Raw genomic sequence first — 18,575 nt, 5'->3', positions numbered from 1 at the left:
AAGTGAAAGAGTAAACAAGGAGTAATTTCCTGACTGTGAGAGCCTGGTGGTTTTCAAACCAAGGTTAGCCTTTTTTTCTGGAACGGTGTAATAATTCCTGCCTGTCGCAGGGGGTTGGACTAGAAAACCTCCAAGGTCCCTTCCAACCCCATGATTGTATATACAGGTAATCCTCGACTTACAACAGTTCATTTAATGACTGTTCAAAGTTACAACGGCACTGAACAAAGTGACTTATGACCGTTTTCCACACTTATGACCATTGCAGCATCCGCATGGTCATGTGATCAAAATTCAGCAGCTTTGGAGCTGACTCGTACTTATGACGGTTGCAGTGTCCCGGGGGTTACCTGATCCCCTCTTGCGACCTGCAAAGTCAGTGGGGAAGCCAGATTCATTTAATAACCATGTTATTCAACAACCGCAGTGATTCACTTTAAAATTGTGGCGCAAAAGGTCGTAAAATGGGGCAAAGTTCTCTTAACAAACGTTTCACTTAGCAACAAAAATTCTGGGCTCAATTGTGGCCGTAAGCCGAGGACTACTTGTATGGGGTTTTTTTTCAAGTCACGCTGAACTTACCCCACCGTTATTCCTTTCCTGGCCTTTTCCCCGGCAGTGATGCCATTTAAAACAGAAGCACCAACATTGGAATTGGAAACCTCACATATTCTGTCTTCAGAATTAGGCAGGGAGTCTGAAGCGCAAGCCAAAGACCTCGGCGAGCCACGCCGACTGTTGGGCTTCGAGTTTCCTAGGCAACCTTAAAGAAAAACACGACAGGTTTCTCATGATGCTTTTTCCAATCTTGAAAGAATATACATTTAATACATAATACATATTTGGCACAAGCAAGGCGCACCTGAGAAAAAGCAGGATTTTGTTTTCCATCCCTATTGGTTTCAGATGCAAATTACCTTTTATTCCAACAGATCTATCGGCAACAACATGGAAAGCCGTGCGCAGCGTAACTACTGCAGATAGTCCTGTTCTGCCCCAGCTACGGACCCCAAAGAACGCAGCACACACAAAGTCTGTACAAACCTTAGTTTACTAAAATAAAATCAGTTTTTTTTTTCAAACAAAGGCTGTTAATTAACTTTCTTAACAGCCTGTAAGAATCCAAAGAATAAATAATCTTAATCTTACTATGGTTTGCAGAAAGCCCAGAAGCAATTTGCAGAGAACTAAGATCAAGGCACGAAGGAGAGTGAACGAAGTTGTTCCCTGCAAATTGCTTCAGTTGACGTTCCTCCTTAAATAGGCTAAGGGAATGGCCAATTAGCCCCAAGCCTTACTCTCAAGGAGACCTCCTCCTGAGGAGCCACTCTTGCCTTTTGGCAGCTCTGCACGCCTGTGCATCGAGAAGAGGCTCCTCCTCTTCGTCCTCTTCACTTATGGGAGCTTCTGGAGGTTCTGAAGGCCCTGGCTGAAACCGTGTCTCTGGCACCACATCTTCTCCAGCCTCCTCATTGTCCAACTCGAGTGCCAACTGCACAGGCTGCTGGCGCAGCACCACACCAGCCTCCTCACTGTTCGAATCAGCCACCAGCTGCACAGGCCGTGTACAGGCCACAAGAAGTCCTCAGCTTACAACCCCAACGGAAACCCAAAATTTCCACTGCTAAGCAAAGGCAGTTGTTAAGTGAGCTATGCCCCATTTTACAACCTTTTCTGCTACAGTTCTTAAGCGAATCATGCGATCATTAAGCAAATCTGGCTTCCCCCATTGACTTCGCTTGTCAGAAAGTCACAAGGTGATCCTATGATCTCGGGATGCTGCAATCATCATAAACATGAGCCACTTGCCAAGTGCCCTAATTTTGATCACTGCGGGGATCCTGCGACGGTCGTGAGAAAAAGTCACTTTTTCAGTGCCGTAGTAACTTCAAACGGTGATTAAACGAAGTTGTAATACCAGGACTATCTGTAATGGTGTATGATTGGATGGGTGGGCAACATATATATATTTTTTTCTGTATACAGTATGTACTGTATTTCCCTGAAAATAAGACCCTGTCTTATATTTTTTTTGAACCCCGAAATAAGTGCTTGATCTTATTTTCGGGAAGGTCTTATTATTTTGGGGCACATGGAGAAAGACGGGACTCCTCTTGCCATCTTACCTGATTTCCAGATCTGAGTTTAAATTTTTCAGGGAGGGCTTATTTTTTTGGGGGGGGGGCCTTATTTTAGCACATGCGCTCAAAAGCCCGATTGGGCTTATTATTAGGGGAGGTCTTATTTTCGGGAAAACAGGGTATATATTGTAAACTAATCTTTTTCAATCTCTGTGCCATACAGTCGTTTTCTTCAGTACAGGTAAGGCTCAATTTACAACAGTTCACTTTGTGACCGGCACTGAAATAAATGATTTACGACCATTTCCCACACTTATGACCATTGCAGCATCCCCACGGTCATGTGATTAACATTCAGAAACTTGGCAACTGACTCATATTTATGATGGTTACAGTGTCTCTCCCGGGGTCATGTGATCCCCTTTTGCGACTTTTCAACAAGCAAAGTCAAAGGGGAATCTGGACAACCTGGTTACTAAATTAAGAACTGCGATGAGTCATTTAACAAATGTGGCAAAATGAAAACGTGGCAAACTGGGGCAAACCCCACTTAACAAATGTCTCACTCAACAACAGAAATTTTGGGCTTAATTGTGATCGTACGTTGAGGACTACCTGTATTTGACACAAAGTTCTCCAACTTTAACCAATTCTGTGAGCATTTCATCCTGCAATCATTGGCGGTTTGCAGCTCAAATTGTGTTCTGTTGTAACTGCTCTAACAGCCTTGATAGTGCAGGGGTTTAGTGCACCCTGTTATTAACACAGCTGCCTGCAATTTCTGCTGGTTCGAATCTCTCCAAGGCTCAAGGTTGACTCAGCCTTCCATCCTTTCTAAGGTAGGTGAAATGAGGACCCAGTTTGTGGGGGCAATAAGGTGACTTTGTATAAAATATACAAAAGAATGAAGGCTATTGCTTAACGCATTGTAAGCCGCCCTGAGTCTCCGGAGAAGGGCGGCATATAAATCAAATTAAAAAAAAAAAAAAAACCATGTATTAGAAGAGCAAGAATCTGAAACTCACAAGCAGCAAAATAGTATTCAAATGCACACTTATTCGCCAGATAAGTTTATACCTTCAGAGGAAAGCTGACAATCTGGCTTCAAAAGGATATTTCCATCCCCACAATCCATTGCTCTTCGCAAAGACAGGCTGCCTGCTGCCCCTGAGCGACCAGCTTTAGTTGAACTGTTTTTCTTATTTGCAGCTACAGGATTAAAAAAAAAAAAAACCTTCAGCTTTAAATACAAGTAATATTTTAAAAAGAGAGACATAAGGTATATCTGGCTGAGACTTAAAAGAGAAATCACCCCTTATCGTTACCATTATTTTAGAACTTTTAAAACAAGGTATTTTATCTCAGCTCAAAGATGGATATTTTCTTCCTTAATTGAGGCTCCCATATATACTGGTAACTGCTTTTTCTACGTCAGTGGTTTACAACCCCTGGGCTTTAACTCTCAAAACTCCTGAGTCAATGTGGCCATTGATGAGAAATCCAGCAGTTAAAGAATACATATCTGGAATTTACCAAGTTTGTGAAACTGTATTATTGCTACATGTTACTATTTACTATCCATACCGTGTATACAAATGCACAGAGTACAGGGAACAAACAACACAAACTAGAAAACTTAAATGCAGGAAGGTGAATGCAATTTAATGTAACTTGGTGGCCAAAACCTGAACAGAATGAAAGGACTGAAGGGTATATCTTATTTAAAGGAATAGGCCAAACTAAAGGATTAAGAAGATTGACTGATCGATCGATCGATGGATCTCTCTCTCTCTCTCTCTCTCATCTCTTTCTCCCTCTATCTCTTGTCTGTCTGTCTGTCTGTCTATTGAAAAGAGCCACTGTGGCACAGTGGTTAGAGTGCAGTACTGCAGGCTACTTCTGCTGACTGCTGGCTGACTGTAATTTGGCAGATCGAATCTCACCAGGCTCAAGGTTGACTCAGCCTTCCATCCTTCTGAGGTGGGTAAAATGAGGACCCAGATTGTTGGGGGCAAGAGGCTGACTCTGTAAACCGCTTAGAGAGGGCTGTAAAGTACTATAAAGTGGTATATAAGTCTAAGTGCTATTGCTATTAAAGCAACTGCCATCAGCAATCAATGCTTTGGCAAAAGCAGATTAACCTTCCCAGCATTCAGTCTCTGTCTGTTCTCAAAGTATATGTGATTGAAAAGTTTATGTTCATTTGAAATCAGTGCTTTATCAAGGCAGGCGTAATCACGTCTGCACACAACAGGGTCGGTAAATGGCTCCCTTCTTACCGAAGTGATGACTAAACCCCTTTCCACTTACAATTCCGAATATAGCAGCTAGAGAGGGATGATTTTGTCAGCAGCTCCCTCCCAAGTTCCTGCAGCTTGTTGTAGCCTTCTGTCCCACAAGCCGCCAAGGCTCCCTGGTCACCAGGGAATGCGTACGTGGCCTGCCCATCCGAGGAGCTGGTGTTGCTACTCCGAACCTCGGACAGCTGGTTCTTCACATCGGACATTTTACTCCGTACTTCAGCCATCTGACTCTTCAACCTCTTCAGCATTTTCAAGTCGGGTGGGACACGCCACATGGCCTGGTGCCTCCGGTGGTCTTTCTCTGTTAAAGAGCAGGACGGTTAGGGTTAGGGACATGGTGTTTAGAGAAATTAGAGCACTTCTGAATATAAAGTTAGATATGTCACCGAGAACTGCATTATTGTTGCTGGTGGGAAAACGGGATATAAATGAAACAGAAAAGGAATTGATTGTAAATTTTATAATGGCAGCTAGATTAGTGATGGCTAAATATTGGGGACTAAATTGGGATATTCAAAGAAATAAGTGATATAATGAAATCTGGAGCATGGCAACAAATGATAAATTAACAACAGAAATTAAATTTAAAAAAGGGGTGATCAAAGCAAACAATTATAATGAAATATGGGGGGATTTTATAAAAACAGTGTTGGTAGAAGGCAAAGGGAATAAACCTACTTAAGAATATATGTTGTTTTGGAGGGGATAAGGGCACAATTGGAATATATTGTATATCTTTTAGTTATTATAGAAGAAGAAATATAAGAAAAAAAAAGTGGTCTCCGGGGGTGGGGGTACACTGTAATATTTGTATTTTTTTTCCTTTTTTTTGTATGTAGATGTATATGTACTATGTTTGTATTACCGTGTTTCTCCGAAAATAAGACATGTCCGGATAATAAGTCCAATTGGGCTTTTCAGCGCATGCAATAAGCCACCCCCACAAAATAAGCCCCCCCAACTGCTTACGCGCATGCGCAGCTGGTCCCGCCATTTCCTCTGGTTGCTTGCCGTGCAACCAAAATGAGTTGAGGAGGCGAGGCTGGGGGGAGGGGGGTACATGCCCTCCCCTCCCTGTTCTTTGCGCCGGCCGAGCGGCCCAACACGTCCCACCCCACCCCGATGGCAACAGCAGCCTGGCTGCTTCCCTTCCCCGCCGTCTCTTTATTGAGAGGGTTGGAAGGTAGAGCGTGGGAGAAGCAAGACGCGTAGAGTGAGATGTGGCTCCCCGTTTTCTGATCGCACATCCATTTAAGGAGAGCCCATATGTAATGTTTAAAGGATTAGATTAGGGTGTATTTAATACCAAATTAAAACTGTATTTAGTCTCAAATTGTATTTAGTATCAAATTGTATTTGGTCTCAAATTGTATTTAGTATCAAATTGTATTTAGTATCAAATTAGAACTGCAGAAAAAACCATGGCTACCAACTTGCCTTCCATGGAGGACCCGTCTACTCCACGAGTCAAAAAGAGGGCTGGGAAAATATCTACAGACCCCTCACATCCTGGATATAAACTGTTTCAGCTCCTACCCTCAAAACGACACTATAGGGCACTGCACCCCAGAACAACTAGACACAAGGACAGTTTTTTCCCAAACGCCATCACTCTGCTAAACAAATAATTCCCTCAACACTGTCAAACTATTCACTAAGTCTGCACTACTATTAATCTTCTCATCGTTCCCATCACCTATCTCCTTCCACTTATGGCTGCATGACTGTAAATTTGTTGCTTGTATCCTTACGATTTATAGTTTCCTAGTATGATTTGATTGCTTATTTTTTCCCTATGACTATCACTAAGTGTGCCTATGATTCTTGATGATTATATTTTTTACGTACACTGAGAGCACATGCACCGAAGACAAATTCCTTGTGTGTCCAATCACACTTGGCCAATAAAGAATTCTATTCTATTCTAAATAAAGCAATATCAAAATACTTTGCAAATGATCAGTTAGGCAAAGGATGATGGAGGACTGCAGGAATGTAAGGACGTGATGACTGCTGTGACTTTGGGAGGCTCCTAAGTGAGAAAAAGCTAATTTACAGCAACAAATACTCCCCTAAAAAAAAATCAAATCTTAAATGGCTGACTAAAGGTTATAATGTCGGACTGTAATACGCAACTACTTTGCAGTATCCAAATGGCGCGTAGCCCCATTACCGAAGAGATCATTTTACTGCAATAGCATTTCAGTAATGGATTTCTCTACCAAACATGAAGGTGCCTCTCTGGAGGACAAATCTGCAATAAATTGCTTAAAAGTAGCATAACCAGAGTTTTTGCTTTAGCTAATTTTTCCCTGCTTCCTGTTAGGCACAGACCTATGTTAAAGAAATAAAAATGTTAAGAGAAAAGGTCAGGCAGCTGAGTCTTCTCTATGTGAAGTGACAAGCAGTTTACTGTGGAAGATTCTGAAAATATCACAGGGAAGGGAAAGATCTATTCAATTTGCACTGTATAAAGAGTCCTATTTCTGGCTCGTTCTCCTCTCCTTTCCTCCACCTCCTCTCCCATTTCTGGCATGGGTAAAACTAGAAAGAAAGGCCTGATGGAGCTGCAGGAGCAGAGAGCTTCTAGGGACTGGGAGCTGTATATAGTCTTACACCAAGAGAGCAAGAATAAAAGTCGTTTGCTACAAGATGGGTGGCAAATAAATATGAAAAATATAAATAAATGAAAAAGTAAATAAATAGAATAAATAAGGACGGGAAGGAGGGAAAGAGATTAAAACAAAGAAAGCAGGGAGTCTGTATTTAATACATTAAATATATAATTAAACTGTAAGTACTTCCACAAGACACAGAAAAAGAAAACCAAAAGAGGCAGGATAGCGTGCAATATTATTTGTACCCTCACCCCTATCTAATGTTCATTGTTTAAAAAAAAATGGAAGATAGCTATGAAAAACTACCTGCATTTATTTAAAAAAAGAGAAACCGCCACAGCTTTTTTCCTTAAATGGGCTACTGAAAAAGATGGAAGGGTGTGACATTTTTAAAAGGTAAGCAAATTCATTCAAAACTACGGTGTTTGACAATAAATCCCAAAGTTCATTTACCAGATATTTTTCATTGGCGAGGTGCCAACCTAATCCTAAATAATATGAAAATAATGTTGATTTCCAGAAGGTCAAGGAACATGAGGCAGACCCAGAAGATGGAGAGACAACATCAAAGACACACTACAACGGAGGAGGAGGAGGAGGAGGAGGAGGAGGAGGAGGAGGAGGAGGAGGAGGAGGAGGAGGAAGAAGAAGAAGAAGAAGAAGAAGAAGAAGAAGAAGAAGAAGAAGAAGAAGAAGAAGAAGAAGAAGAAGAAGAAGAAGAAGATGATGATTTTCAGAGCTCAGAAGGAGAAGAAAAAAACCTGAGAGAGAAAGGCTGGCAATGACCTAAGTACAAGTTCCCTGCCCTTTCCTAAAAAGCGAGAAGCACCAACTTTTTAAGGAAGGGGTCCACAACTACTGGGCTGTGGCCTATTTGCAACCAGCGGGCACTGGTACTCGCAGCCCCACACGCACGAGTGGCAGGTGCTCTAACCTGCCACTCACACAAATGAAGATGTGCCCCTACCATAAAACCATCCCCTCTTCCCCCCTGAACTGGACCGCCACCTGGGAAAGGCTGTTTATGTCTCCATCAAGTTAATTAAAATCAAAGTAAAAATTCTGCTACGCTAACAACTTCACACAAGAATGTACAGGATCTCTATGGCGATATTGCCAACATTGCATAGTTGTTACTTTTAAAAAGATCTAAATTTAGTTTCCAAACCCTACATATGCTATCTAACAAATGTAATACACATCCTGGTGCCCATGGCTATCGCGTTGCCAGCCTGTGTCTTCAAGCTCCCAATAGGACAGTCAAGTCTCTCAATATTTGTACTGACTGCTTTCTCAAGCGTTGCTTTCCAAATTCTCATTATCTTACCATTAAGTTACAGATGAGGCTTTAAAATCACATTCCATCTTGGTATAACCACCAGCTGAATATAGGCTTTCCCTCAGGGGTGGGTTCTAATTTTTTTTTACTACCGGTTCTGTGGGTGTGGCTTATTTTGTGGGTGTGGCTTGGAGGTCATGTGACTAGGTGGGCGTGGCTAGCTGGTCAGAGTCATTTCTGGAAGGTCCACGCACTTACGACCAGTCCTCGCACTTACGACCCGACTCATTTGTTTGCTTTTAACACTGATCAGCTGTAGGGCGGCCCTTTGAAGCCCCCCGGCAAGAGTTTAAACAGTTTTTTTCCCTCTAGTCATCAGCTGGGACTCAGGAGGCAGCAATAGATTGGGGCTGGGGCCAAATAAAAGGTAAGAATAACGTGAGGGGTGGGCGGGCGGGGGGGGGAGAACCGGTTCGGTGATGTCATATCGTCACCGCTACCGGCTCAGCCGAACCAGACCGAACCGGGAAGAACCCACCACTGCTTTCCCTACTTGGATTGCTAACAGGCCAAGTATCTCACATATATTTAATGTGGATGTTTCTATTTTTTATGGTTTTAAAATGTTTTTAGTTTTGATTGCAATATATATATTTTAAAATTGAAAGCTGGCTATAGAAATTAATTGAATGAATGAAGGAAGGAATCTTGTCTAATTTTTTTTTTTTTAGCATGTAGGTATCCGTTCAGAGGTACCATAGGACACCGAATGTTCAAAACCGTTTCTGCCTGTTATTTTGAGAATGATTACAATTTTAACTATACAGGTAGTCCTCAACTTAACAAAGTTCATTTAAGTGACCATTCAAAGTTAAAATGGCACTGGAAAAAATGACTTATGAAAGTTTTTCACACTTACGACCACTGCAGAATCCCCATGGTCACGTGAACAAAATTTGGACGTTTGGCAACTAACTCGTATTTATGACGGTTGCAGTGTCCTGCAATCTTGTGATCCCCTTTTTGCGACCTTCTGGCAAGAAAAGTCAATGGGGAAGTCAGATTTACTTAACGGCCGTGTTGCTAACTTAACCACTGCAGTGATTCACTTAACTGTCTCGCTTAACAACAGAAATGTTGGGTTCAATTGTGGTCGTAAGTTGAGGACTACCTGTAATTCCCTCTTTTCTCAAGGACCTGAACCACGTGTCGATGTATTCCTTGTCTGTGGAAGTTTAAATAGTTCAACTTTCTAAAACTTATTCTTGGTATCTTCAGGTTTTTAGACTCTCCCTAATTTCAATGGGGAACTTTATTTTCATCAATTTAAAATACTGTTAGGAATCACATCTTAAGAATAATCGCCAAGAAAAATCAGCTCCTTTGAAGGGGATTCCCAAAGTGAGAAATGATGGGTCCAATTTTTAGTTTCTGCCTGGAAAGGATGAATGCTTCTTCACAAAGCTTTCTGTCCCCTCATTTCCCCTACTCATCACTCACCTCTATTCTGCAAGAGTGAGGCAGGTGGGCGTGGCTGTAGACCCCACAGGTTTTCCATCCCGTTTCTGTCTTTCAGGTCCAGCAAATGTATTAATATCAAGGGATCTATATCAAGCAAGCTGCTGCTGGCAGAAGTGAGCGCACTTCCTCGCCTTGACAAGTGGCTGGCTGTTGTGCGGTATGCATGGCTCCCACCTGGAGGAGGGGGAGGAGGAGGAGGAGGAGAAAGAAAGGGGAAAGAAGAAAAAGAGAGATGAGTAGTAGTTTATAACGATTTTAGGCACTCAATAATTCTTAGATATCAGCCAGAGTTGGACAATCTTATTAGCATCGCCTCTAACAGTGAAATCAACTCTACACATTAGCAAACCTGTACCTAAAACAGACCCATAGAGAAATAAGAACATGACTTATTAGGGTATTTTGTGGAGAAACATGATATTTTTTTCAAGAAAATAGCCTAGAGCAGTGATGGCGAACCTTTTAGAGACCGAGTGCCCAAACTTCAACCCAAAACCCACTTATTTATCACAAAGTGCCAACACGGCAATTTAACCTGAATACTGAGGTTTTACTACCTAAAATAATGATAAACAAGGCAGAGTTCAGCTAATTCTTCTAAGAAAAATGTGATAACTGCACTTTTATGCCCCTTCATTTTTTTCTGCTTTTGAAATATTACGTTTAGCAACAATAAAAAAGAAAAACTTTTGTAATATCATTTCTTTCCCTCCTCTTTTTCCCCCCTCTCTCTTTCTCTCTGTTTTTCTCTCTTTCTCTTCCCCCCTCTCTCTCTCTCTTTCCCTCCCTCTCTCTTCCCCTCTTTCCCCGGAGAAACCCAATGGAGCTGGGGCGAAGGCGCGTGTGCCCACAGAGTGGGCTCTGTGTGCCACCTCTGGCATACGTGCCATAGGTTCGCTACCAGGGGCCTAGAGCCTTGGTTATGCAGTGGTTAGAATGCAGTACTGCAGGCTACTTCTGCTGATCACCGGCTGCCAGTAGTTTGGGTCTCACCAGGCTTAAAGTTGACTCAGCTTTCCATCCTTCCGAGATGGGTAAAATGAGGACCCAGATTGTTGGGGGCGACATGCTGACTCTGTAAACCACTTAAGAGAGGGCTGTAAAGCACTGTGAAGCGCTATATACAAATCTAAGTGCTATTGCTGTTGCTAACATGGTCTCAAAATCTTGTACGTGGGAAGACAGAAATGCAGGATAGAGAATATTTGTTTCTTTATACATTTAGAAACTTAAGAAAAGGAAATAGAATCTATACAGCCAACAATTACAAAATATAAAAGGATTGGTTTATTTGATTTTCTAGCAATCCAAAACAGGGGTGCTAGATATGGATAGATCTACAAATGGCGCTAAATATGGGATATGTGCCATCACAAGAATGAAAAGGCAAGAACCCTTTCCCTGTTGACCCATGATAGATTTAAACATCTTTAAAAATAAAGATATAAAGAAATCTGTATCAATCAGCGAATAGCTGACACCAGACTATCAAATCATCTTGCCTCCAGAAGTTGTGGATGCTCCAACAAGGAAGTTTTTAAGAAGAGACTGGACAACCATTTGTCTGAAATGGTATAGGGTTTCCTGCCTGAGCAGGGGGTTGGACTAGAAGACCTCCGAGGTCCCTTCCAAGTCTGTTATTCTGTTATTAAATAATGTTAAGAAATGGAAGCCAAATATGAAGGAATGAGGAAGATCCAGGAACAAAGTTAAAAATCTAGAAACCAATATAAAATCAACCACTGCCCAACAATAATTAAAAACACTTAAAACAATAAAAATATTGTTTATGTTATTAAGCTATTTAAATTGTTAGTTAGCTCTCTTGTCTTCCCTATTATGAGCTCTCTTTAAAAAGGAAGAAGAAAAATTGGGTAGTATTACCCCTGTTGATAAGTAGTCTAGAATTCAATTTAATAATGGATTAATTTAACTGGGAAGTCAAATTCCCATTTTAAAGCTCCCTAAAAACAGATGATTTAAGAACAAGAAAGGAACAGAATGGGAGATCCTTTCAAATGAGTGGGCTACAGAGACTATTAACTGAGGATTTCACGAACATAAAATATTTAAAAACCTAAATAATGCATTCAATCACTTTGCTCTGAGACTTCATGTCTCCATTTCTGCTGTTGTAAAGGAGGTGGTATTAATCAGCTAAATACAAATTAATTTCTCGGCTCACAAGAAATTCTGTCAGAGGTATAATTTGCCTGCCATATGCCAGTGATTGTTATCTAAGTCACAAAAGGATTTTGACAGTTATAAACGGAACTGTAATATGAAAGTATGGATTGCTGTCTCCTACTGCCCATAGAATACCTGGCAAATCTGTCCTATATATCCACATTTTCAGCATAACATTACTATCCTTTCAGTGTTTGTTTAAAAGCAACCCTTTTCCGATTATTAAAAAAACCTCATCAAATACAGGTAGTCCTCAACTTACAACAGCCGGATTCACTTAGCAACGTGTGTTCAGTGTGACTGAACTGTAGGGATTCCCTTAACCAACGTGGCAAGAAAAGTTGTAAAATGGAGCAAAGCCGACTTAACAAATTTCTCATTTAGCAACATAAATTTTGGGCTCAATTGTGGTCAGAGGTTTAGGACTGCCTGTATAAAGAATCTGTTTCTGAATTATTCATATCAACAATCAAAAGCATAAATTTATTGAAATTCTTCTCTACCTACTGCCTAAACGATCTCCTCCCGCAGTAAGAGGATGTACATCAGAAGAACATCAGAAGTTTTAAATGAAGGCATTAAAGCTTCTTAGGTTATAAAGACACGAAGGCCCAAGGACAATCTTTTCCTTGAAGTATGGCAAACCTCTCAAAAACTCAAGTTTCTCTGACAGCCTTCCCCAAAACATAATCTCACAGCTAGTATTATACCGACATGCTTTTTATTTTTTTTTAATCCCAGCTGCAAGCCTCCATTGAATTTAAGCTAATGGGATGACTGCCCTACATTAAATAATCCCTACATATGATATGTGACGCAGCAGTTCCAAAAATAGGAAATCCTACAGAATCCCCAACTCCACGTGGCTTCTGATGAGGGCAAAGGGGGAAGGGATGCTTTATACAGAAATGCCATTATAAAAAGCATTTTCTCTATGAATACCTGAAGCCCCTGCTGGGGCAGATGTGGCTTCTTCTACAAGGTCTCCTTCTTCCAACTCCATGTTGTGAGTGTATTCCACATCGTTCTCTCCAGACCTTGAGGGCAAAATTAAAATCACAAAGTTTTTGCTAAGCTTCAGGTTTGAGAAAATGTTCGTTCTATTAAATAGGGTTTGAAAAATTCTGAATTGCAGGGGAATTCTGAAATTACAATTTCACTGTAATGAGATAAAATCCTGAGTTCGTCTGCAGCCAGGGGCAGCTGCAGTTACACAACTGCAACACAAAACAGAAAGAGTGACCTGTGGTAATGGAACGGATTATACCAATGGTTCTCAATCTGGGGTAGGGAGACCCCTGGTGGGCCACGATGTCATCACAGGGCGTTCGCGAAGGCTTCAAGAAATGTTATGATTTAAATCTTGAATTAAGTCTTAGTGCTTTGTGGCCATGGTCACAAAAAAGGTGTCTGTGTTAAAGAAGAGGTTGAGAACCCCTGGACTGTAGCATTTCAGAGGGGAAAATGATTAAATACATAACCCAGAGAGCTATCTATTTAAGGTGATCCTAAAGCGTTTTTCTCGCCATGTACATGTATACATCCAAACTAAACTGTGTTATTTCTCTGTGTCATATAATATAGGTGGGTATATGCATAATTTTGTATTTATTTGTTTGTTTATTTATTCTATCATGTATATTGGAGGTGATGACCCTTTGAGAGCTGTATGCAACAAAATTTCATTTTGACATATGCCGATTAGTGTACATTCAAAGTGACAATAAAGTTATTCTAAGCCTAAGTTTAAGTGGTGGGTTTTTATATCTGAAGTAAAGTTGGTTAGATCAGATGATTGAAGATCTCCTGTTACAATTCAGGTAGTCCTCGACTTACGACCACAACTGAGCCCAAAATTTCCACTGCTAAGCGAGGCAGTTGTTACGTGAATCATGAGGTTTTTAAGTGAATCTGGCCTCCCCCATGTCACTTTGCTTGGCGGATAGCCAGCTGGGAAGGTTACAATTGGAGATCATATGACCCTGGGACAGTGCAATTGTCATCAATACATTCCAGCTGCCAATTGCCCAAATTTTGATCATATGACGGTGGGAATGCTACAATGGTCGTAAGTGTGAAAATGGGTCATGGTTCACCTTTTTTCATGTTAGTAAATGAATGGTTATAAGTTGAGGAATACCTGCATGCACTTTATAAATTCAACAACGAAACAAAAAGAGAAACTCTCAAGAGGAGAAAAAAAAATAGTTCAGCTAAGTTTGATCCCCTAGATCAGAGGTCTTCAAACTTGGCAGCTTTAAGACTTGTGGACTTCAAGCTCAGGAGTTGAAGTCCACAAGTCTTAAAGTTGCCAAGTTTGAAGACCTCTGCCCTAGATCAAACTTAGGGGTACCAGAGGGTGGGCCGTTACCGGTTAGCAGCCTGTTAGGAACTGTGGAATTGAGCGAAGCTACATCTGTCCATGCGCCAGATCTAGATACCGCGTGAAACCATTCCCCCCCCCACTCCCTACCCTTCTGTGGAAAAATTGCTTTTTCTGGAAACTGGTCCCTGGTTCCAAAAAGTTTGGGGACTGCTCCTCAATCCCATCACCTCAGCCACCTCTAGAGGTATGACGACTTGCTTCCATTAAATTGTGGGTGCGCCATCAATGGATGTTTTTAAGAAGAGACTGGACAATTATTTGTCCGGAATGATATAGGACAGAGGGATGTCAAACTCAAGGCCCGCAGGTGCGATTGGGACGCCGGGTGCTTAGATCTGGCCTATGGGGAAACAGCGGACTGGCCTTTTGCTGGTGCCAGCAAAAATGGAGCTCATATGTTATATGCCTGCTGCAGCCCTCTGCCAATGAAAACGGAGCTTAGGAGGACTGTTTTTGCTGGCAGAACGCTTGGGCCACCACAGATGCCCCTGACACGAGTGATGTCAAGCTGGCCATGCCCCCCTGCTCCCCCCCAAGGTCCAACACAACCCTGATGTGGCCCTTAATGAAATTGAGTTTGACACCCCTGATACATCTCCTGCTTGAGCAGAGGGTTGGACTACGAGACCTCCAAGGTCCCTCCCAACTCCGTTCTGTTATTCTAAGAGTTAACACCAATTTTTGGAGGAAATGTTTATCTTTCCCTTATTTAGAAGGTCCCTATGTATTTATCTATAAAAGATCTCTGGCCTTCCTATCTGATACGTCAGGTTTACAATTAAAGTGCTGCCCAACGCAGCTTAAATATATGGATTACTTGCAGTCCAATCCTACGCACAGGAAGTCTCACCAAGTTGAATGGATGTGAAAAAAAAATCTTGGCTTTAGGCTTATATGAACATTAAGCCTTCCCGGTGACATTTTGGGAACATCGCTGAAGGGTTTGGGATTTTTTTCCCCCCCTACTCAGAGGCGTGAAAGGGGATTTACATGTCAACAGACGCAAGGAAAGGAAATCCCTGCTGTGACTTACATGGTCTCTTCGTCTATGTCGTTTTCCTCCGTGTTGCTGGTGGCTGTCGAGCTCACGGAGGAGCTGCTGCCGTCCAAATGGTTCGCCTCCTCTTGCCCCCCAAAATCGACATCCAGATCGCCGTCGGAGAGTTCGTGCTGCAATCAGAAGCAGATTTGGAAACAAAATACTCACTTTGAGTAAGGGCTGGGAAGAAGGCAGCAATCCTCACACAAACAGCTAATTAAAAAAGAAAAACGTGACTCTGAAAATCAGCTTCCATATGTACACTTCAAATCCTGTTTATAAAACCAAAGAGCTATGAATTGCAGGTAGTCCTCGATTTACAACAGTTCATTTAGTGACCTTTCAAAGTTACAATGGCACTGAAAAAAAAGTGATTATGATGGTTTTTCATTTATGACTGTTGCAGCATCTCCATGGTCATGTGACCAAAATTCAGACGCTTGGCAACTGATTCATGAGGTGGCGCAGTGGTTAGGGTGCAGTACTGCAGCTACTTCATCTGACTGCTAGTTCAGCAGATCAGCGGATCAAATCTCACCGGCTCAAGGTTGGCTCAGCCTTCCATCCTTCCGAGGTGGGTAAAATGAGGACCCAGATTGTTAGGGGCCAATATGCTATTTAGTATACTGTCTTTGGTGTAAGCCACCCAGAGTCCTTGGAGAGTGGGCGGCATAGAAATAATAATAATAATTATTATTATTATTCATATTTCTGACGGTTGTCGTGTCCTGGGGTCACGTGATCACTTTTTATGTCCTTCTGACAAGCAAAGTCAAATTCACTTAACAACCGTGTCACTAATTTAACAACTGCAATAATTCATTTACCAACTGTGGCAAAAAAGGTTGTAAAATGGGGCAACATTCACTTAGCAAATGTCTCATTTAGCAACAGAAATGTTGGGCCCAATTGTGGTTGTAAGTCGAGGACTACCTGTATTTCCCTTGCTGACATGAGACGTCATGGGAAAGGAAGGAAAAGCAATGAAATGTAGCATTACTGATCCTTTTCTCACATCGCAAGTAATCTTTAACAACTTCAGGTGGTCCTCAACTTACGACCACAATCAGAACTGGACTTTCCATTGCTAAACAAGGTGACTGTGAAATAGCCATGCTTAATTTTATGACCATTTTTCCCTACAGTTTTTAAATGAATCACTGCAGGGATTACACAAATCCAGCTTCCTGTATTGACTCTCTTAATGAGTGGGGGGTGGGGTGGGGTGGACTAGATGACCTACAAGGTCCCTTCCAACTCTGTTAACCTGTAATCAGACTCTGCTGATTGGGGAAAGTTGCAAATGGCAGTCGTGTGACCCTAGAACGCTGCAACCATCATTAAATACATGCTAGTTGCCAAGCCCCCAAATTTCGACCATGTGACCATAGGGATGCTATGACGGACACAATAACCGTCTTGCTTAGCAACAGAAATGTTGGGCTCAAAGGTGGACGACCTGTACGTTCCATTCACTGAGCAGAAGAGTCACAAGTGCTGTTCAGTAGGCAGTCAATACATTGTAACAGGGGGCAAGAGTACAGGTGGTCCTCGAGTTACGAATGGAATGGAGCCTGCCCATTCCATTTGTAACCCAGGATTCGTGTGACTGAATCTCATATTTTGAACGGGATCACTCCCTCCTTTCGCCCACACATTCGCTAATCGAATCGCTAATCAGGATGGGGAAGGCCATAGGGGACCTAGTGATGGAACAGGCCACCTGCTTAATACCACCCAAGATCTCCCCGACCCACTGAAATACCCCACAATTGCTTCCCCCCACCCAACCTGCTGCGCTGAGTCACTTACCATGCAAAGATCTAGCCAGCTGTCTCTTCTCCAGCCTCTCAGTCCCGCACCCCCAGCTGACATTCTATTTAGGCCTGCACAGACCTCGCCCGGCATTTTGCAGGCCAAAACGGAGCTCCATTTCGGCTGGCAAAGTGCAGGTCGAAAGTTGCAGAGAGCCTCTGTGGTTGTTCGTAAGGGAGAACAACTGCCGTGGTGCTGCCAGATTCGTAGTTTCGGCACTTGTTCATAAACACTAGGGGGCGCTTGTCACGTAACTTTGAATGTTCACTCGGGGAATGCTCATAACCCGGGGATTACCTGTACTTACATTAAAGTCTTCATATTGTATTTTTTCCTCCTCTTCTTGTTTTGTGTCTCTGGGAGGTGCTGTGCTGGCCACAGCCTCAAGGAGCACTTCTGAGTTTGGTCCCGATTTCTTCGGTCTCGTTTCCAGGCCATCGTCGCTTTGTGGGCTAAGGTGAGTATCTGGAGGGGAGACGCCGTGGGATTTCTGGGTCCGGGAAAGCTCGATTGCAAGCCTCTTTGTTTTTTTAAACAGGTAAGCAAAAAAAGAGGGGAAAAACAGATGACAGTGTTGATGGGATTTCTGAAAGCAGCAAGAGCAGGACCCAACCCAAACTAGCATGCTCTAATTTGGGAGCATCACTGGTACAAGAGTCCTCTGTGAAGACGATACCGAATCAGGGATTTTTCTAAAATTTTTGAAATGATTAACAATTTAAAAGTAGTTAAAAGGGATGATTTAATAATGGGAAACCACAAAGGAGTGAAAAGCAACTGATGTTGGGAAATCAACATCAAAAGGGGGAAAAAAGGAAATTCTGAACTCTGAGGGAGATGGGGGGGATAAGAAATACAAAATATAAATAAACATACATAAGTAAAAAGTGTCTCAGTAGCATATACATGAAAAGTGGCCGAATTTATACTGAGTTTAGGTGCAAAAAATGATTTACCATATTTTTCAGAGTATAAGACGCACTGGAGTATAAGATGCACCTACCTTTTTTGGTGAGGAAAAGAAGAAAAAGAAATCTCCCTCTGCCTCTGAGCAATTTTAGTTTAGTTTGAATGTTTTAAATTTTGGGCCAAAGTCATATAATTCTTTTAAAAATTTTAAATTTTGTATTGGTATGTGTTTTAGTTCTGGCTGTGCACCGCCCTGAGTCCACTAGGAGAAGGGCGGGATACAAATTGAATAAAATAAATAAATAAATTTTGCAGCAAACAGCAAACAGGCTGCATTACTTTCATTTTCAGCATAGCTTGATTAGCACAAGGGGGAAAAAAATCTGCTCCAGCAATTTACCTCTTTGCAGCAAGCAGCAGAGCCTGTGCAAAACAGC

At 42.0% G+C, this 18,575-nt stretch overlaps 1 protein-coding gene across 1 annotated transcript in view; it reads right to left on the bottom strand.

Annotated features, from left to right (window-relative positions):
- The window catches only part of TRIM37 (tripartite motif containing 37), a 61,413-nt gene that overhangs the window by 10,150 nt on the left and 32,688 nt on the right, over window positions 1-18,575 (bottom strand). Inside the window, exons 16-22 of the mRNA XM_034404303.3 lie at window positions 17,537-17,749; window positions 15,409-15,545; window positions 12,932-13,026; window positions 9,782-9,976; window positions 4,392-4,685; window positions 3,159-3,290; window positions 583-763 (exon numbers count right to left, since the gene is read on the bottom strand). Of these exons, the coding sequence (XP_034260194.2) occupies window positions 583-763; window positions 3,159-3,290; window positions 4,392-4,685; window positions 9,782-9,976; window positions 12,932-13,026; window positions 15,409-15,545; window positions 17,537-17,749 (1,247 nt within the window). The remainder of the gene's footprint in view (window positions 1-582; window positions 764-3,158; window positions 3,291-4,391; window positions 4,686-9,781; window positions 9,977-12,931; window positions 13,027-15,408; window positions 15,546-17,536; window positions 17,750-18,575) is intronic.

This window comes from Pantherophis guttatus, chromosome 1 (genome assembly GCF_059756535.1).
Source record: "Pantherophis guttatus breed Tessera chromosome 1, ASM5975653v1, whole genome shotgun sequence".
Taxonomy (NCBI): domain Eukaryota; kingdom Metazoa; phylum Chordata; class Lepidosauria; order Squamata; family Colubridae; genus Pantherophis; species Pantherophis guttatus.
The sequence above is the reverse complement of the archived record's forward strand: the minus strand, read 5'-3'. Positions and strand labels throughout refer to the sequence as shown.